The sequence below is a fragment of the Plectropomus leopardus genome, chromosome 15, assembly GCF_026936395.1.
Source record: "Plectropomus leopardus strain MGB_pleo_1.0 chromosome 15, ASM2693639v1, whole genome shotgun sequence".
Lineage (NCBI taxonomy): Eukaryota > Metazoa > Chordata > Actinopteri > Perciformes > Serranidae > Plectropomus > Plectropomus leopardus.
The window spans coordinates 2992535-3018156 of record NC_142190.1 but is presented as its reverse complement, the minus strand read 5'-3'; the positions used below and the strand labels follow the sequence as shown (position 1 = coordinate 3018156).

Here is a 25622-nt window from a genome sequence, read left to right as displayed (position 1 = left end):
AAAATCTCAATTTTCAAATCATGTGACAATTTTATATTTACAAAAGATACATTGGAAACATCGTGCCGTGTTCGTGACGTCACCTCAGCATGCAGAAGCTCACTGTGTACGGAGGACGAGAGCTTTCATTCGATTTTTCATTTAATTACCTTTTAGGCACCTATTTACTAATTTATTTTGTATTTATTATTTATTTAAAATTTAATTATTTATTTACATTATTTATTTAATTTATTTTTTTCTTTATTATTTTCCCGTTGCATTTTACCCCTATTTCTTTCCTCAACTTTATTTATTTCCGTATTTATTTGTTTTTTACAAAATTGATATAAATAAATAAAAGAGAAAATTCAATAGGAAAGTAAATAAATAGAGCAATTAATGCACAGTTGAATACATTAAGGAGCAGATTAAAACATAAATATCAATTATATTTATTAATCATGCCAAGATGTATTTAAAATATTTTTTTTATTATTGCTTGTTTGTTCTATGGTCAAATTCAGAATGCAGATGCTCAGTACTTATATAAAAAAAACAAAAGCTGACAAAACACAAAACACAAAGGAGTTTTGTGTCTAGAACTGTATTAAATTTTAAATATGTATAAATGAGTTTATTTATTTTTGCATTCATTTTTTGTATTTATTTTACATTTATTTTAAAATGTATTTATTAATTACTTTTTGATTTCCCTGTGCATTTTCACTCATTTATTTACCCAAACTTATTTATTTTTGTATTTTTTAAACATTTCTTTAAAAAAAAATAAAATAAAATAATTTTTAAAAAATCAAATAAATAAAAGGGAAATTTAAATATGAAAGTAAATAAAACTAAAACAAATGTAAATGAATAAAGAAGCAAATTAATGGAGAAATATCGATTCATTTTAAATTTTATTAGTTTATAATGCCAAAATCTATTTGTAATAGTATACTTGGTAGATTTAAGTCATTTGTTTATCTATTTCTTGATTTTGGCAGCTTCCCGTCCTCCGTACTTGCAGCCTCAGATAAAAAGAGACTAAAAATAAACCTGCACATACTCAGTGAACAGCTGTCACATCCTTGGAAACAGATTAAAAACTCTCCCGAAAGAAAAAGCAAATAAAGCAACATCTGGAGTCTTTCACAGGGAGACACATGAAAACGCCGACAGTGCTGTTCCCGCGCTCCGACCCCTCCGCAGTGACTCAAAGTGTCCATCAAAAACCTCAGCTCATCCTGAGGGTGTCCCGGTGTCCCGGTGTCCCTGTCTCCACATACCTGGGTGTCACGAGGCCGCGGTCCCGCTCAGCAGCGCCGACATGTGCGGATCCGTCACGGCCTCCTGCTGAGTCACACCTGTGGCGGCACACAGGTACACGGCCAGGATGTGTTTGCACTGCGAGACAAGAGCAGACGCTGATTCATCACGCAAACACGGACACGGATGAGATTAATGACACAGATATGACGCCAAAACGGTGCGTCGATAATTAACACGACCAGCAGCGAATTACCCAGCAAATAAAAACTTTCATCAAAGACTCAACGCAAACGCCAAATCAGATAATAAACATTTCTGACGCGAAAAAAGCGGCGATAAAGAGGGTCACGAGAGAGCATTATCTGTGATAATTAACACGTGTAATAGCCTGTATTTCCGCACTGCTCTCGTTATTATCGACATTAACACGTTAATCATTGACTTGTTTTCCCGCTCAGCTCTCTTCATGCATTATCAGAGATTTCCTCCACAGGATTCGTGTCTCACGTCAACAACGAGACAAATCCAGGTCAAAAGGACAAAGACACCAGTTTGTTTTCTGATTCTCGTAATGACTGTTTCCGTTAGCGCGTAGATTCTTTATAAAGGATTCATACAAAGTTTTACCGGTAAATTTCTATGATTTTAAGGCAAATTTTAAAGACCTTACATCCTCTGAAACAATACTTTTTCACTCTTTTTCATTACTATGAAATATCTTGGTAAAATATATATTTATTTAAAAAAATAAATAAATAAATTTAGAACAGGATTAGAACTGAATATTTAAATTTAACTCAGGGACTGTTTGTTATTTTTGAGAGGGGAGACATGTCAAATAATTTTTCAAGCACTGGAGAGGGACTTGTGTTTTTTATTTCAGCTTAAGGGAGGGGCAAACAACTTTAAATGGTTTGATATTTAAAGAAAAAACACCCTCCTGCAGGTTTGGAAAGCACGTCTTCTTTAAAACATTAAGGCCATTTATTTTGTCTTTTAAAAAATTCCCAAATTTTAAAGAAAAAATTTTGGTGACTGTTTAAAATTATTATTAAAAAAATGTTGGCAATTTTTTGAGGGGATTTTAAAAGAAAATATAAAGAATTTTATTTAGGTGTTTTTTAAAAAAAAAAAAAAAAAAAAAACCTTTTGGCATTTCCTTAGAATTTTTTGCAAGAAAACATTTTGGCACTTTTTTTCCTTTAAAAAAAGAAATCACAAAAAATTTTTAGAAATCATTTTGCAATTCTTAAAGAAAACATTCTGATGATTTTTTTTTTAACAATTCTTTTTGGCAATTTTTGAAGGAGATATTTTGGCAATTTTTTGGTTTGTTTTTTTTTTTGGATGTGTGAATTTAAAAAAAAAAAAAAGGTGATATTTGAAAAAATGCCCGTGGGTTTTGAAGGCATGTTTTCTTTAAAAATACCCCAATTGCACCATTTATGAGAGAGTAAGGGCCTGGAAACTGTAAAAACAGAAATTATCGTCTGATTTTCAGATTTCCTTGAACACATCTCGTGTTATTATCTGTGAAATAGATTTCAATGACTTTACAAAATCTTTCTATTTATTTTTCCAAACCTCTGTGACTTTTTCATGTTTTTAACGACCGTACGAACTCTGAACTCTGACGAAAGAAAGTGATAAAACGACGAAGGAACAAAGTTTGTTTACTTCTCCTGGTGCCTCTTCGTTATCTGTGCTGGGACCTCGGGTCAGAGCGGTCTGGACTTTGTTTGGTCTCATCCAGTCTGGCTGGAGTCTGCAGAGCTCCTGCATGAACGTCTTTAGCGGGGGACGACTGCAGAGCGTCGTATGTTTTGACTTTGGGACTGGAGTGTGTGTTAAAAGGCGAGTCCGTTGTTTTTGTTTCTTTCTTTCGGTTTTTAAATCATTCTTCAGCTTCCCTGCAGTCTTCACTGTGTTTTCAAATCCAAACGTTCAAGATTTGGTTGAAACAAGATTCAAAAGGTCATTAAAAAAATGGAAAATTAATGTGGAATTTGAATATATGTATTTGATTTCCAGGCCTGGAGAAGTTTGGGAAAATAAATAAACCAGCACAGATTTAGGAGGGCATGGAAATCTGCTTTTCTAATACCCGTATATTGAACTATATTTATTATATTTTGTATCTGAAACTTCTTTTACAAGATGCTTTTTACAGGACAGCATTCATGACTTTCTCAGGACCTTTTTATGATCTCTGTCCCAAAACCTCGTGCAGAAATTAGGAAAAAATCTTTTGCTTATTCTGCACCCTCAGCCTGGAATTTGCTCGAGGAGCTGGTGTTGTTAAATTATTTTAAATCTAAAATTAGACTTGGAGGCAGATTCTGTAGGATGTCGATGTTTTCGGCCCACCTGGTTGTACAACCGACTCATAGAAAATTCTCTTTTAATGCAAATTTTAGTGCTTTTGAGTTGTAATTTGTCTCAGTTTGTATTTTTCCAGACTGTCTTAGTCTCCCTTAAAAAAAAAGATTTTTAATCTCAATGGGACTAACATGGTTAAATAGAGGATTAATTAAAATTAAATAAAATAAAATAAAAATTCCCACACATTTTGATGAACAAAGTTTCAAAACTTTTCCATAACTTTTTAACCTGCATCACATAACCCACACCTCAAAAAAGTCCAAACCAGGGGCGCCTGGTGGCTCAGTGGATAGAGTGGGCACCCCATATATAGAGGCCTTGTCCTCACAGGTTCGATTCCAGCCCACCTCTCTCTCCCCCTTCACACTTCTGCTGTCCTATCAATCAAAGGCAAAAAAACACCCCCAAAACATCTTTTAAAAAATCCAAACGTATCCCTTTAGATATTATTATTAATAATAATAATGTTCTCACATGTTAATGCTTTTTGCTAAAATGCGTTTGAAAAAGCAGTGAAACGATGCAGATGTGCCTGAACGTTAAACTCTGATGCACCGTGAGATAAAAACTGGACTTCAGCAGTAAACTCTCAGAGTTGTTCGGGCGGTGCAGTTTTGTTTTGCTGTCTTCGGTGTGATTTCGTGGGGAATGATGTCAGCGCTGCCGATGCGCTCACGGAGAGTCTCCACGGTCCGCTGAAGGCAGCTCTCTGTTTCTCACACCCATTTTAGCAGCATCCTCCGGGGACTCGGGTTTTTCTGATACTCGGGAGCGGAGGCCGTTTGCGCGCAGTTATTTACAGCAAAGACAGCCGCTCAGAGACTGAGAGTGGAGACACCCTTCAGTGACCAGACGACAACATGACCTCACCGCAATATATCCGCTACACACACACGTCAACGTCTGCTTTGTCTCACTTCTGATTGGGCGGTTTCTTCTCCAGGATTCACACCTGACTGACGAGACACAACGGCGGTGAAACGGTTTGTGTGTAAATACGCTGCGCGCTGTGTACATCACATACGCGCTCCTGCTGGTGTTTATAGAGTTTAACCCTGCATGACGCCGTGTATGTATGTATGTATGTACATCTGTGTGTTTGTCTTTCTATGTGTAGTTTTGGAGCATGTCCCCGTCCCTTTTATTAGTCCTTTATTTGTAGGGTTTTTTCTAGGCTCCTTGTTTTGCCTCTGAGGACAAAAAAAAAACGTCCCCACGGTCCAGACCTCCAGGACAGACGCTCAGCTCTGCAGCCTACTTTCCCTCAGTGGTCACATGCAGTATTGCAAAAATGTCTCACTCAAACTAACAGCTCAAAACATTACACGGGTTGCTATGACGACAGCAGCACATGTAGATGTACTACTTTTTTTCTATATATTTCTATTTTTTTGACTCCGTTGCGACTTCTGCTGAAGCACAACTTTTCCACAACACAGAAGCACGTTCAACAATTTTTTTTATTAAGAAAAAAAAAATTAAAGCAGCTTTCTTATAGAAAAATGTTGGCACATCGAGTCTGGATAAATGGATTTCTGAACTAACTCTACCCTTTGAAAAAATTACATTTTCAATAATGAGTAATCAGTTACTCTCTGACAACATCTGGGGCCCCTTCATGTGTTATCGAGAGGACAGAGTTCGACTACACAATAGAAGCATTGGTCGATAAACCTAAATTTAGACTCTGCAACATCCAAATCTTTTAGTTTTCTTTTTATTGTCAACATTTGGATTTTAATATTAGACGCTGTTGAACTAAACGTGTTCAATCTCACATTATTCTCAACCTGCAATTTTTTAATGTAATGTATTTAATTTCATTGATTTTTATTATACTTATTTTTAATTAATTTAATTGTTTTTATTTATTTATTTTTTTTTTTTGAAATTTTTATTATTATTTATCTATTTATTTGAATGTACTCTTTTTGGGGTGGGGACAGATTGCATGCGTGTTAAACTGAGTCATGGTTCTGATTTTTGTTTGACTGTTTGTGTATTTATGGATAAATATATACCTGACTGGTATGTCTTTGTCATTTTACTTCTGTTAAATTCAACAAAAAACATTGCTGGGAAAAAAATGACTCAAACTGATGAAAATATACTTAATGAATAATGAAAACCTCAATAAGCATTCAGGGCCAGACTCTGGTGAATGTGAGTGTTGGTGTTTGATATGCAGCCCAAACAGCGTGTGACAGCTGAGACTCACCAGCGGGCCTTCGTTTCTGTGGAGCACGGTGTAGGCGAAGGCGGGGCACGGGCAGTAGTGACAGGACGCAAAGCAAGTGTACAAACGTCCCGAGCCTCCCACGACCTGCGACACATCAATGCAAAGTACATTTAAATACGTGGAGACGTTCGCTTCTTGTATTAACCTCATTTCAAAATATCCCACGCAGAGACGAGTTGTGTCTTCACGAGGGAGGACGTTTGGCGATCAAAAATGATCACAATGCTGTTTGTATTGGCTGCTGAGAGGCAGCGAATGCAAGAAGGAAAACATCTTTCCTGCATCCCAAATGTCACTCAGCAAATCCAGACATGAGTTTTGTGAGTTTAAAGAATCAGAGGAATGAAAACATCTTTTTTCATGTCACACCGTCTCCTCAACTCTCTCTAACACAATGTTGATCCTTTAAAACCTGGAAAGACATGATTTTTTTTGTGCTGCATTCAGACTACTTTCACGTGGCTGAAAAAGGCAAAAGCAACTTTGCAAGAGATGTCCCAAAAAATGCACAAAGTTAGGAAAAAATAAGACCTGAAAATGTGTTTTTAGAAAGACAAAAAGAAAAAATGATTACAAGATAATAAATGAACAAATAAATAAATAAATAAATAGGGGAAAATGTCTAAAGAACTATGTTAATATTAACTATTTTATCTACATATTTTTAAAATTATTTTTATTAACCGTTTTTTGTTCTTTAATTTTTTTTCTTTCCGTTATTTTTTTTTTAATTTCAGGTTATTTTCTTGTCACTTAGAAATTCTTCCAACGTTTTTGAAAGAAATCAAGCCAATTTGCTCCAGTTTCAAAGGGTAAAACATTAGTTTTAATATCAACTAAATCAGGTTTTTATCCACTTTTTTAAATAAAAATGTTTTTACTGTTCACAGTTTTCCTCCCATAGTACTTATGTGTTTTCATCATTTGGAAAAATGACAACAACAAAATTTTTTTTAAAAATCTGCATTCTATGGACTTCTTTTTGCTTTTAAAAAAAGTTTTATAATTGAAAATTTTAAGGCATTTCAAACATTTGAATTGGTGAAGATTTATGTAACTTTATATCGACTAACTCTTCAAATCTGATCACAAACGTTTGAGATCAGATGTAACTGACTTCTTGATTTAACGTATATTTATTACTTGCAAAGTTTGCAATTTAAAACATGCAGAGCCTCTTTTAAATTTTTTTTTAAATTAAAGAACTTTATACGTTTGTCTTTGAAACCGTTTATTACTTCACGGGAAATAAAAGAGAACAGAGGTTTTACTGCACACATGCGCAGTTTCTGCAGCCAGGTGGTCTTGGTGAAATGTGCCAAACTGTCCCTGCAGGGAGTAAATATATTCAATTAAATTCCAGCACTGTCCCTTTAAGAAACTGACTTTACAGCCCAAAATCTGTGAAATGTCCCACCGTGAATTATTTTCTTTTAAAAGTTTTATGGAGGTGACAGAGCGGTGGCTGTTTGAAGGTGAGGTTTCATCCTCATCATCATTTCACATGATGAAACGATGCATTTTTTAACATCCCGTACGTGGCGTCTGTTTTCTAATGGCCTCGGCTGACAGCCTCCTGTCCGCGGAGCCGGCGCTCTCTCCCTGCCACAGACTGATTAAAGGCTGGTCCTCATGCACAAGACACATGAGGACATTAAGCTGGTGGATTAGCTTGACACTTCCCAATAACTAATGCCTCCCAAAGACGGCGGAGCAGGCTCCATTATTCTCCACAGCTCAGATAAATGACCTTTTCCTGTGACCTACAAAAGCAAAAAAACTCCCATTTCTTCAACGTGACACTTTGTTATAAACGAGGAGAGACAAATACACGGACTTAAAGCCCCTCAGTGGAGCTGAATAAAGCCCCAGGATCAGCACAGAAACAGGACCGCTGTGGAGACCGAGCCAGGGAGCTCTACAGTTTCTAAAGAGGCGAGTTTATTAAAAACCAGCTCACGCTCGGGCCTTTTCTGCTGTGCTCGGCCGTTATTATGTGCTGCGGCTCACGCTGCAGAGCTGGCAGCTGACGACATCATCGACACACAAACTGCAGGCCTCCGCTAAGCCGGGAGGGATCCGGGTTTCTCAAAATGACATTACACCCTAACTGTCCACCGATATGTGGTTTCTCAGGGCCGATACCGGCACCCGTAAATCCCTCTGTCAGAAATTTGGAATATAACAAACAAAATTACCAACAAAACGCCATCGAGCTCTTAGTCGCTGTAAAGGTTAAATTCATCAACGTTCACGCTCACAGTTAACAGCTGAATAAATGAAGAATTTATGGTGAAAGAAGCAGGAGTCGACCGATATCGGTTTTTCAGGGCCGATACTGATTATTAGTAGTTAATGAGACCTATAACTGATATCTGGCAGGGATATGCTTAAACGATAAAAATGAAAATCTTTGTAAGTATTTAAAATTTTGAAATTTAAAAAAAAAAATTTCAACAAAAAAAATCTACAAAGAGCCATTTTACTCGTGCAGAAATTGAAAAGCTAACTTAAGCAAAACTGTAGGTGTTTAGTAATATCTTATGGACGTTATTACACCAGAAAATAATTGGAAAATGCCATCAAACACTTAGTCACTGTAAAGTTTGAATATTTTAAAGTTTGTGCACACGGTTAACAACTCAATAAATGCAAAAATTTACGTTCGATATTGGTTTTTCAGGACTGATACTGATCGTTAGCAGTTAATGAGACCGATGAGCACAATTTGAAACCGATGTGCATTTGCAATAAAAATGAAAATCTCTCTGTCAGTATTTAAAATCCAGAATATAACAAACAAAATGATCATCAAAAAGAGCCATTTTACTGTAAAAATTGAAAAGCTCACATTAGCAAAGCTGTAGGTGTTTAGTTATATTTCATGGATGTTATTGCACCAGAAAAGAATTAAAAAATGCCGTCAAACGTGTGAATTATTGTTCATGCTCACAGTTATTAACTGAATAAATGCAGAAAAAAAATATCAAAATTTAGAATTTGGAATATAACAAACTTCAAAACAAAATTTGCGTAAAATGTTTACTCCATCATCGACAGCATTTCTAAAAAAAAAAATAAATAAAGTTCAGTGAAAATTTAAATAAAAAAATCTCCCTGAAGTCAAAGTTCCTCCCATGCTGCCGCTTTCTTTGCACTTTTTCATTAATCTGTTTTATAGGAAATCGCTAATAAAGTTGAGCGTCAAAATGCCAAATATCGGCCCGATAATTGTCCAGGCTGATAATCTGTCGACTACATCGAGATGTGCAGAGGGAAGGTTGAGGGTTAAAGCCTCAGCGAAGCTCTGGCTCCGTCTCGCTTTGAAACTCCGGCTCTCACGGGAATACCACCATGAGCCAGAGGGCCAGGACTTTGGACGGCCTCCTGTCCACTGGTTCCACACCACAAACAAGACTTCAGGGAAATTTAAAGCCCTGGGAAGTCACGGAGGTACGGGCCCCCTTGCATCTGTCTGTGGCTGAGGCCTACTTCACATGCACACAAGTGTTTTTTTAAAGCCACTTCACTCTCAAAACAAATAAAATCCGCATAAACGGCATTTCAAAAGTCTTCATCCACAATCTGATCTGACCTGACGGTCTACAAGAGAGTATCAGGTTTCCATTAACACAACTGCAAATATAAAATACGCACAAACAGGCACGTTTGAATATTATATATATATATATATATATATATATATATATATATATTTAAAATATATTATCACAGAAAAAGCTTTTACGCTGGCTTGAGGTGATATTTCAGTCAATTACAAGAGGTGTTATTGCATCGCATAAATAAGTTTTGATTTCATTTTAAACTTGATTTGAAATAACCTTTTTATTTTTGAGACTCTTGTCTGCACTTCTGCTAATTTTAATGATGGTTTTTATTTTACAGTTTTTAAAATAATTTAGTTAATAATTTTGCCTTTATATCTTCACTCAAATCTGTATTTTTTATGATGTTTTTATATTTTATTGTTCTGTAAAGCACTTTGAGTCGCCCTGTTGTATGAAATGTGCTACACAAGAAAGTCTTTACGCTGCGGAAATATTCAACTTACAGACACAGAAAATGCAGCGGATCCTCATAATTGATGAAGTTGGTGCTTTAAAGTGTCATTTTGATTAATTAATTAGCTACAAAAATAGTCAAATAATGTCAACTTCTTCACCAAATTACTGTTTCAGCTCAACTGTCCCAGTCAAGATTGGTTACATCTGTTTGTCTGTTTGTTTGTTGTTGTTGTTGTTGTTGTTGTTGTTGTTGTTTTGTTAGTTTATTTTAGTTATTTGTGTAAACCTGGATGGGAGGTTGTGGGTGGGCGTTTGTGTAAATGACAGAAAAAGTGTGTGCAGGTATCCACACGCCAAATTCTGATATTTTAAAACCAGAAATAAAGTTGCAAAAATTGAAATGAAATTAAATGAAATAATAAATAAATAAATGCACAAATAGCAGCATCCACAGATTGTGCTCATAGATTTGGAGTTTCAGTTGAAAAAACACGTCACTCATTACTTCAGTTTCCCAGCAGGCCGCGGTGCGACATCGCAGAGGAAAAGGCCGCCAGATGTTTCGAATGACATCAGGTGAAAAATCCCAGCTCTCGCAAGTCGATATTTTAGAGGAGACGTGAGACCAAAAAACCACGACAACATAAAAAACTCGGCCGTGTCCCACAGAAACAGCAAAAAAAGTGCTCATTCAGCAGTTATTTTGGCACCTCTCTGGTTCAGTTAGCGTCTTTTTTCCCCTTTAACGGGTTTTTTGGGAGTTTTTCCTCATGAAGGTCCAAGAACAGAAAGATGTTTGCTGTAACGTCCTCTGCGGAAAATTATGATCTGTGATAATGAACTTTATAAATAAAACTGACTCGACTTCCTGTAAAATTGGCACTCAGTGTTGTCTAAGAATAAAGTTTTATTCCAAACATGGACTGATGATTTTTATGGAAACCTTTTAAGAAAATAAATTTAGCTTTATCTCTCTCGTCTCTTGACTTGCGGATGACAAATCGCTGCGTTTTTTTTTTTTTTAAAGTGAGCTGCTTTTCTTCAAAATATCATAACTAAAAAAACACGAACTGACTCCAGAGGCTGCGTTCACAAAGTTTGGTACTAAGAGTTGCTGCTTGTGACAAATTTGTAAGAAAATTCTAAAAAATGATGAATTTTTACAAGAATTTTCCCTTAAATTTAAGACTGGATCCTGAAAAATACAGTTATTCACAAAGTTATTAAAAAGTACCAAATAGTGCCCTTAAAGGGATAGTCTACCCAAAATTCAGTCGTTATTTACTCACCCTCAAGTTTTTGGCATTTCCACACTCTGGTTCACTTTATGTGGTTGACGAAAATTCACACTGTCTCCTCTTTTATAGCTAAAACAAACTTATTTATACTCATTCATTTACATTTACTATTTTCCCTCTTTTTTTAACCAAGCAATATTGTTTTTAACAAATATTTGTTTTATACAATATCCCTTTTATTTCATATTTTATTACAAATATATATCATTAGCACTCTAATCAATATTATCTTTGTTTTGATTTTTGATTTATTTTTGATTTATTTTATCTTGTTTTTGCTAACTATTCTATTATTATTATTTCTGTAATTTACTGACATTTTACTTTTTGTCTTTTTAATTCACTTCATCTCGTTATTGGTCTAGTTTTTGAAACCATTTTATTACTATTATTATTATTATTATTATATCATAACATATCATATCGTTTATTTTAATGTCATTTTTATTCTTATTTTGTCTTTTCTGGTTTGTTTTTTTAAAAATAAAATGTATTTATTTTTTGATCAGTCATGTTTTACGATCAGCTCATCAATAATCTGTGGAGCACTTTGAGCGGCACTAAACTGTGTGAACGCTGCTACGCAAATAATATTGACACTTAAATCAGTATCATTAATCATAATATTTATAATGGATTTGATTTAGTTTGAGTTTGTTTTGTCACATCTTATTTCCGTTTTGAGTTTTGGTCTAGTATAATAACCCCACTTCCTCTCACTCCTCATGATGTCCAAATATGGTCTCCTCTGACGGGAAATATGCAGCCGTCCAACCTGAGAGGTCACGACTCGACCTTTGACCCCCAGAAAACATCGTCACCTCCTTTCCTCCACCTTTTATTTCTTAAAAATCAAGTGTCAGCCCAGACCTTAAACTAAATCTTGGTGCCAGCCGTGTTGAGGTTCCAGATATTTCAGCGGTTGCTCACCGCCGAGTCTAAACTGAGCGAGTCAGAGCGCGTGATCAGATAAATATTTAGGGCACGGCTTTGAGGACGCCTTCAAACACAAACTGTGTAAACTCAAGTCTCACCTAATGCATCACTAACGGTTAAAACATAAAACAGACCGGACGACATCACAGAGGCGACGCTCGCTGCCGCTGATGCCACAAACTTAACTGCGCCAAAGATTTATGACAAATGCAAAGAAGAACGTCGTTACGAGGTCATCGACGTGCCGTTTATATCCTAAAACTTCCCGGAGAAAGTCACGAGCCAACGCATCTATTCCCAGACAGGGTTCCTGCAGCTTACGGCAAGCAGGATTTAAGACGGTTTTTAGGGACACTTGGAATGAAATTTCTTTTCTTCTTAAACCACATTTAATAAAAACGACAATTAATCTGCCTTGTACCTTTAGATCAATTTTACTGAGGCCAAAAATAAAGGGAAAAAAAACACGTACTGACATTTATTAGATAAGATCAGGGGGAATTTTATTTTATTTTTCAAATATTTACTGTAACATGAAGCATGCCCCCTTGGTGATGTTAATGCAAGAGGCATTCAGTAAATTATCATTATTATTTTTCAGTTACCTAATATTTTGAGCTTTTTCAATGCAACATCAAAAAATAAATAAATAAATAAAAATTCATTTAAAAAATCCCGCCTCCAATTTCTAAGCATTTTTTAAAGACTTTTGAATTTTGAGAGTTTTTTTTTTTTTTTAATTATGACATTTTTTTAGACTGATGGATTTAATGACTTTTAAGACTTTTTAAGAACCCTGTTTCCAGAATAAAAGCCTGTACCTGCAGGTGGATGGAAAAGCATCAGGGATGTTTAAATTAGCTTGACAGGTAAAAATCAACAAAATCAAAATCATCAAAATACCACAAATTCCATCAGATGACGATTTCTTCTCTTATTACAGTCAATAATGCTTAGTTATGGAAATATTTTGTATTTTTTCAAGAAATGTTCTGTTACATGTTCTCAAAATTTTGACATGTTGAGAAATGCCCTTAAAGGAATAGTTTGGATTTTTGTTTTTTTTTGGAGTGGGGTTGTATGAAGTATTTATCCATAGTCAGAGTATTACTGGTGCTTAAGTACAAATTTGAGATACTTGTATTGTACTTGCGCACTTAATTTTCATGCCACTTTATACTTTTACCCTAACACAGTTCAGAGGGAAATATTGTACTTTTTACTGACACCTGAACAAATTACTTTTTTTCCCCCAAAAATGAACCAACTTAGCAAGAAACTTGGAAAATTGCAAGAAATTAGTTCCAGGTGAAAAGAAAATAACCATAAAAAACAAGTTTTATTAGAATATTATTTTAAAAATGGGAAAATTACCCAAAAAAAACTATATTTATAATTATTTCTTTTTTTTAAAAAAAAAAATTAATACTTTTTTTTTTTTTAATTCAGTCCTTTTTAGGCCATTTTTCTTTAGTTTTTCCTGTTCTTTTCTTTTCTTTCTTTCTTTTTGTGCGTGCTTATCTTCAGGTAATTGTCTTGTTTTTATTGGGGCCGTGATTTATTTGCTGCTCCTTGCCTTCTCCCTGTGTTTCTGGAAAAAATAAAACCAATTTGCTCAGGTTTTAAAGGATCAAACAGTTCATAAAAGTCCAACTGTAATGATTAGTTGATTAATCAATCAGTTGATTGACAGAAAAAATAACTGGCAACTGTACTATTTACGTTTTTTTTTCCATTTCTTGAAATAATTTTTTGTTTTGTGGTGTGTTTTTTTCTATCTTCTATCTAGATTCTAGATTTCTATTTCTGAAAAGTTGCAGAGCAGCAAGTAAACAGTGGAGCAATAAAACCGAGCAGAAGGAAAACGGTGTGACCTTCCCACAGCTTCAGACGCACGCAAACATTAACAAGCAGAACGTGTGTCACTTCATTAAATACTGGAGTCTGCACGCTGTTTAAGCCGGTAAATTAGCCACTAATGGTTATGATTGTTACTGATCAATCTGTAGATTATTTTCTCAATTTGTTAAACTATCAAATTAAATGGCAACTAATCTGATATTCAATTTATGGCATTGAGTCATTTTAAAAATAATTTTAAAAAATCTAATTTGGGCTTATTAAATGTTAATTATGTTCTGAATATTTTACTCCTCTGTGACAGTAAACTTTCACTGTTTTCTGAGCTTTGAGCAAAAGAAAATAACTGACAGATGATTCACCGATAAAAAATCAATACTGCGTAAATCTCACTTCATGTGCTCTCATAGAAAGTCACAACTGGACAATGAAAAACCACAGACACCGATAAAACTCGTAAGTATTTTCCAGAGTAGAAGAGACTAAAAATAGACGATTACATTAGTAATTTCCAGTTCATGCAGCTGGACCACAAACCGGAGGGAAATTAAGTGAAAACGTAAAAGACACCAACAACTGAGCTGAAAGTGTCCCAGCAGAACAGAGTCCGTGTCTTTATTTAGCTGCATTGTGCTTTACAGTCCCTTTCATAAAGCTGTTTTTGGAGGGGCCTGAAGGAGTTTACAGGAAATTTGGGTCACAATGACCACAACCTCAGCGGCCCGCCGCCCTGTTTGTCCCATCACAGGTCACCCTGCGTCCTGCTGAGAGACACTTTGAGGACAGGGTGACTCAGGTCACTTCTCAGAAAATGAAGGAGCAACATTTCGTCTTTGGTGTGAAGCCATTTGGTAATTTTGTGTTTGTAAAACAAAATGCAGGTTTTTACAACTCAAGGAGCCCGCTGCTGATCTCAAAACGCTTCAAATCGAGTACGGAGCGAAAAAAATCATCTAAAACCTGAGAGTATCCAAATGAAACAAACTTCACATGATTTTAGTCATTTTTGAGTTCAAGAAACAGCCGGTAAGTTTACATAATGTTGGAAAAAGTTGAGTTTTTGAGATAATTCGACTAAAAGTGGACTTTTAAAATACATTTAAACATGTTAGTTTGACTGAAACTGAACTGATTCCCAGAATCAGACTAACACGCAGATAAAACGACTGGAAGTCAAGATTTTCCATCATGTTAAGACTTTAACTGGATTTGCTGTTTTTGCATGTGCTCCTCGTCGCCTAGCTGGACTCCCTCAGTGCTTGTGGATAGGGACTGTTTGTAATTTATGAGGGGGGAAGAGGTGCTGCTAAAGGGGTCAGGCATTTAAAATAAAGTCACACTGGGGAGGGACTTGTTTTTTTAATTTTGTCTTAAATGAGGGACACACAACTTTAAAAAAATAGTATTTTATATGTATTTTAAATAAAGAAGTCAAACCCGAGCCGCCCCCCCTCCTCTGATAAATAAAGAACAGTCCCACAGCAGAAGCTAAGCGATGTCCTGCTGTGGACGGAGCTGCAGAAAAACAGATTTTAACTACCTAAAATAATCAATATCAGTTTAGGTGTTCACTGTATTTGAATCTTGTATCCTCGTTACGTTTCACAGCAGCTGATGGAGGCAGCGGCAGAGCAGCAGCTCCGCCGTTCAGAGGAGGGAAATTTCTGTTTTTCTCAGTTTGTTTTTTTTGTTGATAAAATGACTTAAAATCCTCATCAGAGAGGGCTCTCTGACAGCGAGGTAAAGCGCTGAAAATATTCTAAACTCAGCCAACACTTAAACTGATTTTCTATTTCTGTTATATACAAAACAGATGGTGCAGAAGCACCATTAAGAGATAAACCAAAAAAAAGTATTGGTGAACTGAAAAGGGAATGTCTGCATGTTTATCCTTTGAGCAAAATCATCTACTTTTTTATTTTTTAAATATTTTTTAAAATATTTTTTATTTATTCACTTATATATCTACCTACATATTATTTTTTTATTTTATTACTTTTAATTTGTATATCTTTTATTTGTATATTGACACAGTTCTGTATTATTTGTATCTTGAAAATCTAATAAAAACATACTCTATAATGAAAGAAATACAGAGTCAGTTCCTGTTTTTATGGTTTGTAGTGATATGTATGAACAGGATATTATGGTAAATAACACACAGAAATATAAATAAAAATGCCAAACATAAAACCCGCGTAGGTCAGCTTGTGATCGTAGAGTGACTGAAAGTATCCGCCTCTCAGCGCCTCCGTTATACGATTATAAAATGTCACACGTCAGGATCAGCTTTCATTCGATTAGCACGCTGTGGCGTATCGGCGTGTCGGATTTGACTAATGGATCCGCCACAGGACGAAAAGGATTCATTAAATTAAGATCTAACAACCGACCGAGGTGATTTATTTTCACCTTTGACGATAAAACACCCTGAAACAAAAACTGATCTACAGACAGACACCGTATCGAAGTGTCTTTTCTTTTTCCCCAGTTTTCAGTATAAACAGTATTTAACAGTATTGTTATTATTATTATCAAGGCACTTTTTCAGGTCATTTCCTTCTTTTTTTGTTTTATCCTTTTTTTGTTGCTGTTGTCATTTTCAGTTATTTTTTTTTATTTTTTTGATAATTTTTGGGTGAAAAATGGAGATACACACTGAACACATCTTTAGTCCTGCACTTATCTGAGCTTTATTAAGAGCTCCACAGTCAACTGTGCCGATTATCTTGTTGATCTAAGATGCTAAAAAGCTGTTATTGAACTGATTATTTGCTTTTGTGGTAAGAAAACACAACTGAGCAGAGATTACTTCACTGTGCATTTAAAAACAAAACATGAAAAAACCTGGATGACAAGCAATAGAAATAATAATAAAAATAATAATAAAAAATAATGTGTATAAATAAATATATATACATTAAATAAAAAGAACAATAATAATAAAATATAATAATAATAATAATAACAATAATAATAATAATAAAATATTATAATATAATAATAATAATAATAATAATAATAATAATAAAATATTATAATATAATAATAATAATAATAATAATAATAATAATAATAATAAAATATTATAATATTATTATAATAATAATAATAATAATAATAATAATAATAAAATCCTGATGTCACTCCACACTAATTACAGTAACTCATTCTAAGTTGGAAATTATTTTGCTGCAGGAAATTTCATTATTTTGACAATGATTTAATGTTAGTTTGCAACCATTAATCTTATAGTATATAAAGTATGCGCGGAGGACGACTGTTTGAGAGCTGACCGAAGTGTGACTGACTGACCTGAAATGCTTTGCGTCCACTGGGAGACGTCAGACAGGTGACCGCGTGCTGATCGACGAGGTCCAAAGCTTGCAGCGCACAAGGCCCGAAGACAAACTTCAGCCTGAAACACACGAAGAAGAAAACGTGAAGACGAAGCAGCAACATAAGATTAACATTTTGGTTACACTGCTGTTTGTGCAAAACAAGTTATGCAGATAAAAGACGTCTGACAGAGCCATTCCTCATGTCATCCCAAAATGAACTAAATGCACTATGTTTTGGTCGTCGTATCACACGTTTAGATTTCAGTATTCTTGTGATGGAAAACGCTAAAAAAAAATCTTTAAAAAGATATTTTATGAGATACACACAGAAACTGCTGAGTGGAAGATTATCGAAAAGATCAAATTAGACCAGTTTGTTGATGACGGCTCCAGTGTGTGTGTGTGTGCGTGTGTGTGTGCGTGTGTGTGTGTGTGTGTGTGTGTGTGTGAGCGCCTCATTAAATAAGTACATTTATCGGCTCCCTGCAGGCTGTGGACATTTGAGCTTTCTGTTTGTAGAAGAACCGGCTCATCTGCCTTTTTTACAGTCACGTCTTCCTGTTTGACTCTTAAATCATTTCACATTTCAATAAAGCGCTTTTTCACTTTAGAGGAATAACAAAAAACTGTATTTAAAATGTATGCTTAAGATGGCAAAAATAAAACTTGTTGTGCTAAATATATCGCATGAATATGGCAACTAATTATTATTTTCATTACTGATTAATCTGAGAATTATTTTTTAATCGTTTTGTTAAAAAACAGTGAAACCTGTGTAATTTCCTGGAGCTCAATATGACGTCTTCAAATGTTTCGTTTTATCCGAACAACAGCACAAAAATCCAAAACGATTCAGTTTATAACCATAAATAACAAAGAAAAGCATCAGATTCTCACGTTTATGAAGCATGAAACCAGAAAATGTTTGTTTTTTATGCTTTACAATTTACGAAAACGACAACTCGATTATTGAAACAGTTGCAAATTAATTTGATTGATCGACTAATCAGTTTATCAATTTATCAAATTATTGTTGCAGCTCTAAAAAATACGCTACCAAACAAAAAGAGGTGTAAAATTTGGGGATGTTCTTTATTCATTTCCATGATGTTTAAACTAAAGTTTAAAATTAGACTATTAAAATCTGAAAAAAGATAACAAGAAAAAAGATAAAAATAAGTATTTAATTCAGTTAAACATCTGAAAAAAAGTTGTGCATTTAAGAGATTTAAAGTCGTTCCCATTTTTTCAATAACCAAATTGTATTTTAAATGGTGATGAAATTTGTGGCACTTTGCATATTATTCTGCAAAACATGACAACAGCTCACTACACAAAAGCTCACAGATACAGTCATGGAAAAAATTATTAGACCACCCTTGTTTTCTTCAATTTCTTGTTCATTCTAATATCTGGTACCACTAAACGTATAATACAATGAACACAACAAAAAATGCAGCTGGTCACATAATACTTTATGTCCTATTTGACATTCTTAAGCTTAATTGATTCCCAGGGTATATAAGAGGCCATTTCATGTCACAAGCAGCACTGCACATGCAAAGGCCTAGAGTGGTTTCCTGCTTACATTCAAGCCGTAGCACAACTCAGAAGTTGTCAGCTCTCACATAATGCCTAAAACAAAAGAATTATGTGAAGCCACAAAGGCAGCCATCTTGGCACTGCTGGAAATTGGCATGAGTGAGAGACAGGTAGCGAAAAAACTGAAGATCTCCAAGACAGCCGTTCATTACAACAAAAAAAAACAAGCTGAACATGGCACTACCAAAATGCTACCTGGCCGTGGCAGGAAACGTCTTTCTACCCCACGAGATGACCGTGCACTCATCCGTTCCTGTGTCAGGAATCGTCGTCAGACCTCCAGGGACCTTAAAAATGAGTGGGCACTGTCGAGAAATGTGACTTGTTCCGCAAGGACAGTTCGAAACCGACTTGTTGAAGCTGGTTTGAAGTCACACAGAGCACGCAAGAAGCCCTTCATCAATGAAAGGCAGAGGAAGGCCCGGTTACTCTTTGCTCGAGACCACAAGGATTGGACTGTTGATGATTGGGCTAAGGTTCTCTTCAGTGATGAATCCAATTTTGAATTGATGCCCACTCCAGCCAACTTACTGGTTAGGAGGAAGCCTGGAGAAGCTTACAACCCAGACTGTCTTGCCCCTACAGTAAAACATGGGGTGGATCAGTCATGATCTGGGGTTGTTTCAGTCTGAGTGGAACAGGGCAAATGCAATTGTGTGAAGGCCGAATGAACCAGGTCATGTACAGGACTACCCTTGAAAACAGTCTTCTTCCATCAGCTGGAAAACTCTTTCCTGCCTCGAATGACTGGATTTTCCAACAAGACAATGCCCCTTGCCACACGGCAAGGTCAGTTAAAGCCTGGATGGAGAACCACAACATTCGCACCATGCCTTGGCCTGCTCAATCACCAGATCTTAATCCAATTGAAAACCTGTGGAAAATCATCAAACTCAAAATGGAGAACCACAAGCCCAAAAACAAAGAAAATTTGTTTGAATTTGTCCAACAGGAATGGGCTGCTGTGACAGCAGAACAATGTCAGAAGCTGGTGGAGAGCATGCCAAGACGCATGGCTGCAGTCATCAAAAACAATGGTTATGCAATCAAGTATTAACTCTTGTGTGTATCATGTGTTTAAAGCAAACAGAAAAGAAAACATGGAATGCTTAAAAGTAGTGTTTTTGGCGGTACAATGCCATAGCTATTGATGGAAGTAATTTTGGTTATTATCAAGAAAACCATGGAAAATGAATAGTTCTTCGTTCTTAAATTAAACTCTCATGAGCTATTTTTGTTGTTATCATTATAATTGTCCAAACAAATGTACCTTTAGTTGAGCCAGGCATTAAAATTAACAAGAAATTGAAGAAAACAAGGGTGGTCTAATAATTTTTTCCATGACTGTACAATAAATCGATTGAAGATAATATACTTCAGGAAAACAGATTTTTAGGAAACGTGCCTTATTGTTACAACAACATTTTCACTGGCTCAACAAAATTATAATAAAATTATTAGTATTTAAGTATTTCTGGTGACAACTAGTGAGGCAACATTTAATTGACCAGTCGACTAATCACACACATTTCTAATAATAATATGAGACATAGCAGTCTGGTTTAAAGAGAAAATATATATACCAAGAAATTATTATTACTACCAATATTTATCTCAATATGAGGAAAGTACGCAAAATATCATGTAAGATATATTGATGTTTAATGCAAGAGACAAACTCTTCCACTGTCAAAAGTTAGTTCTGTTAGTTTATAATTGGACTTTTCTTACAATCACTGATGTGAAAAACAGGATGTTTTTTTACATGAGAGACGAGACAAACGTGAAAACAGAGTAAGAAACTGAGCACGGTGAAGATCTTCCTCACAGACAGGATGTGGCTGCGCTGAGCCAGACAGCGAGCACCGCTTCACACCCAGAAACGCAAACCACTCGCCAAGACAGCGTCTGAGTAAAGACACACAGCAGCACCGTGACACTGCGTCTCACTGTGTCTCACTGTGTCTCATGTTGTCTCACTGTGTCTCACTGTGTCTCACTGCGTCTCATGTTGTCTCACTGTGTCTCACTGTGTCTCATGGTGTCTCACTGTGTCTCACTGTGTCTCACTCTGTCTCACTGCGTCTCACTGCGTCTCACTGTGTCTCATGGTGTCTCACTGCCTTGTCACTTTGGTAAATCCTGACCACTGTGGTTTCTGCACACCCACTCACATTCGGCCATGTGTGAACATTTTTACTGACATCGTCACTCAGACAGAGGAGGAGTACTACATTCATAAAAAAATAAAGTAAAATAAAACAACATAACATTAAATAAAACAAATAAAATAACATAAAATAGAACAAAACAAATAAATAAAACAAAGCTAAATAAAATAAATCATGAGTGACGGCAAAATGAACTCACTGGTGTCAGATGTAATGATACACGGGAGTTAAAGAAATACTCAGAGTAAAGGTATTAATATTGAAGTGCAGAAAAACAAAAGTAACAAATATTACAAAAGGAAAGCTGGCAGTTTTTGAAAATGTTGATAAAGATGGGAGTGGGGTCGGGGAAATCGGAAACAAGAATATTACGTGTTATAGACCGTATAATCTTTAAGATTTCTGTAAATTGTAACTATTTTAACATCAGTTTTTCACCTCCGGCTTATTCTATATTATTCATTTTATTTTATTTTGTCTTATCTTATCTAATCTTAATTTATTTATTTATTTATCTTACTCCTTATTTTTTGCTTGGTTTGGTTTGTCTTTTCATTTTATGGCATACCATATTTGCTGCCAAGACTGTTTTATCTACTATATGTCATATTTATTATAATTAGAAAACATAACAAAGACATTAAAAAAAGTCCTGCATTCAAAATGTAAAATGTTACTTAAGTAAATTAGTATTATCAGCAAAATGTACTTTAAGTCTCAAAAGTAAACATACTCAGTATGCAGAATGGCTCTTTTAACATTAATATAATTTCATATAATATATATTACTTTACTCTGTTTTACACATTTTCATGTTGTATTCCTATGTGGAGCTGATTTCAGATACTTTGTATACTACTGGGTATATTAGTAATCATAACAGGTTACAGTGGAGTTTAACATTTTATCATGAAGACATATTACAAAGTTTCCACACGTATTCGACAAAATTTCAAAACGTTTCCATGACTTTTTACGTCAACTAGCTGGCATACAGAGGGAGAGCTAAAAAAAATAATCAATGTACAAAATGGTAAACAAATGTCACATTGACGCATATTAGAGCGACGTTACGTCAGCAGCGACAGGAAATACGTTTGTTGTTACGTTACATTACGTGGAAGTTTATCCATAAAAGATTACTGCAACAGTTTAATTACTTAACACATTTTCATGGATTTTCCTAAATTTTCAATGATTTTTATTAATTACATGACTTTTCCAGGCCTGGACAATCTAACTGTGAAGTTCCATGACTTTTCCAGGTTTCCCATGACCGTTAATATTTACCTCAGAGATGCAGTGGAGCAAAAGTAGAAAGTTGCATATGATAGAAATACTCAAGTAAAACACAGGTACCTCAAATATTTTAAAACATTACAAAAGTGTAAAAAAATCGAGGAAAACGAGGAGGAATTACATTACAAAGCTTTTATTATAGTGGCTGAATCATTCAAAAAGCCAACATGTTTCCACCAAACAAGAAAAACGTATGCACTGTGGATACGGCATCAAATATGTACTTGGGTTAATTTACTTAGTTACATTAAATGACTGGTAATAAATACATGTGATGACAATCAATGACAACAAAAGATGACAAAAAGGGAGATTGATACTTACGCAATAAGCAGGTCATCAGGAACTGAAAAAATAAAAATAAAAAAATCATTAAAATATGTATTCATGTTCTTTTAAAAAAAAAACAATCAATGCTGCAGATTTCATTATAATGACAGTTTAATGATCTATTTTTATTAAGTTTCTGGACTCTAGAGGACATAAATCAACAGCTGACCACAGAGCAGCTGCCACTCGGCTGCGGGTGACGTTGAGGTAAAGCTGCTATATTTAGAGGCTCAGACTGAACCTCTCTCGTGGTGTCTGGATTTGCTTTGTTTTCTTAAAAACAAAAATGTTGAGTTACTGGAAAAAAAGCCCAGACATGAGCGCATGGTGTTTTCATTTCGTGAAACATAACACATCACATCACACACCGAAATTCAACAGAGAGCGCTGTGCATTTACCTCAGCTCTCCTGCACGTGACGTGTGAAATCAATTCATTTCAGGAGTTTTTGTACATTTTTACACCCTGGTTAATGTGACTTTTTGGCAAAAGGTTTGTATGTTTTGGTGGAAAATGCTTTTATTACGTATCTAAATAAACATACGTCTTTTGCTGCTTTGTGGTCATTTAATGGTTTTAAATATTGATATTTTTGTTTTTCTCTGTTTAACTGTTTGTTGTTTTAATCTGTTGTCACTTTAACTCTTAGGTCCTGCTTTAATATCACATACACTAAAAACAAATACACTATCGCTCTGCACACAAAATGCTCTTTTCAAAATCAAGCTTTAAAAAACGTTATACATTAATATGATTTTCTACTTTCATTAATTGCTTAACAAATCCTATCATAAATATTAAATACTATATATATATATACAATTTTCATAATTTTAACCCTTTAAATGCATTTTCTTTTCTTTTTTCCAAGATGCCACTTTGTTTTCAGATGTAACAAAAAAAAAAATATTTTCAATACATTTCATGCTAAACAGATTTTGGGGATATGTCGCTGATTTCAGCGTCACTGATTGTGAGTGTGCACCAGTGGAAATAGCACGTATTTACTCCAAATGCCAAAAATGGTAAAAATTACATCATCAGGTAGAAATGACAATAACAATACAATAATAATAATGTTAATTTTAACTCATTTGTTGTGAGTGAACATAAAGAAAACATAACTGATGGAGACAGATGTTCCTAAAAGGAGACACGTGTTACAGCAGCGACACCTACAGCCCAAATATTAAATTACATCGCTGTAACACGCTGAAAACAAAACGTTATAACGTTAAAACGTTTTAATAACGTTACTTTACAGCACAACACTGTAAGCTGCGTTAAAATGACGCAGAGTTAATCGTTACTTCCTAACAAAAGTCAACATTAACGTTGTTTGCTCAGAAACTGAAGCGAGTTTGTCTCAGGCGGCTGAGACGTTAGCTCGTCGATGCTAAAGCTAATTTCGCGGTTTAAACCGTCCAGGAGTTAATTTAACCGATTATCTCCGCGTTTAAGCACCGCGCGCTTACTTTGAGAGGTCTCCTCGTACGTTTTTTGGATGTCTCGGAGAAGTTGATCAGCCACAGCGGGAAGAAACGACGACCGCATATTGATTTTTGAACTGCTTTGTTTCCGGAAGTGAACGACTCTACTACCGCGCTTAGGTAGCCAATCAGGCATCAACACTTCCGGTTCAAGGGTTTGCTTTGCCTTCAAAATAAAAGTTCTTTCAAAAATAAAAGTTAGATAAATAGATTTCCTTTTTAAACACAACAGCAAGGCATCAGATGAGACACAACACAACTAAGTATCGTGTAGATCGAGTGTACAGTAAGGTACAGATTTTTTATGCAGTTGTTTTACTACTCACAACATTGTTACAGCTGAAAAGACATTTGTATCTGATATTAATATCACCAAATGACAGGAAATCTTGTCAATGGCAGGGAAAGAGTTAAAAAAAAAGACAAAAACAAACAATAGGGGAAACCCTGCTGCTGACTAATCTGGCAGGGCAGCAGGTTGACACGCAGAAACATGCAGTGTGTGTAGTACTGGCCAAGCGAAACCATGGGCAAAACGAAATCAAAGCAATTTATGTTTAATAAATGTACACAAGTATTATCTGCAAATATAATCAAAGACTCAAAAACAGTGGCCACTTTGAGTGTTTTATTATTATTATTAAGATTATTATTATTCTGAATATAAGTATTATGCATTTGTGTGTAAACAGAATTTTGTTCTAGTTTCAATCTGAAGCTCATTTTAACTTCTTTATAAACTGTTTTAATGAATAACTCATCATATTTAATAATCTTTTTGAACCTTCAGCTGTCAGATAAATGAAATGCAGTAAATGTACATTTTAAGTGTTCAATTTCCAAAAATTAATAATTAATATTTGTGATTAAGACTGATGTTGGTTACAAAATATAACTCAATGGCTTATGCCTTCAACAAGTTATTCATGTAGGTTCCCCGCTCCATCACAAATTCAGGCAGCTGTTGAAGAGACAGATGAAATGCCTTCAACAAGTTATTCATGCACAGGGAACATCGTGAGGACAGCTCCCGTGACAGAGGAGCAAAAAAACAATCCTGAGCAACATGTGACGATGCCAAATACTGAAGGCATCGCAAGTCTTAAGAGGCGTGAGTCTGAGACCAGGGCTGATCTGAATAGCTGTGAGCCTGAGGACAAAAAAGATTTAAATGATATTAAGTGTAAACCAGAGGAGACAGATCTAAGTAATCCTGTGTGTGAACCGGAGGACACAGATCTGAATGATGCTCGGTTTGCACCAGAGGACATAGGTCTGAATAATGGTAGTTGTGAATCAGATCTCGAACATGTTAGGCCTGAGTCTGAGGACATTTCAGATCTTAATAATGTTAGCGGTGAGTCACAAGAGTCAGATCTCAATTATGACAGTTCTGAG

General features: G+C 35.2%; 1 protein-coding gene across 1 annotated transcript; it reads right to left on the bottom strand.

Annotated features, from left to right (window-relative positions):
• Positions 1-122: 122 nt before the first annotated feature.
• On the bottom strand, positions 123-24331 carry zswim7 (zinc finger, SWIM-type containing 7). The gene is made up of 5 exons (XM_088088304.1): positions 24210-24331; positions 22729-22750; positions 17307-17409; positions 5852-5956; positions 123-1386 (listed from the first exon to the last, which is right to left on the bottom strand). Exons 1-5 carry the CDS (start codon positions 24286-24288, stop codon positions 1276-1278), a joined length of 420 nt encoding a protein of 139 aa, XP_087944430.1. The 5' UTR covers positions 24289-24331; the 3' UTR covers positions 123-1275.
• Between the last annotated feature and the right edge of the window lie 1291 nt (positions 24332-25622).

Excerpts from the sequence above, each read along its gene's own strand:
- zswim7 (XM_088088304.1), bottom strand. The coding sequence starts at position 24,288 with ATGCGGTCGTCGTTTCTTCCCGCTGTGGCTGATCAACTTCTCCGAGAC. Across the intron at positions 17,410-22,728 it reads CCTGATGACCTGCTTATTGC|GCTGAAGTTTGTCTTCGGGC; the intron begins GTAAGTATCAAT and ends CGTGTGTTTCAG. Across the intron at positions 1,387-5,851 it reads ACAGAAACGAAGGCCCGCTG|TGCAAACACATCCTGGCCGT; the intron begins GTGAGTCTCAGC and ends CTTGTCTCGCAG.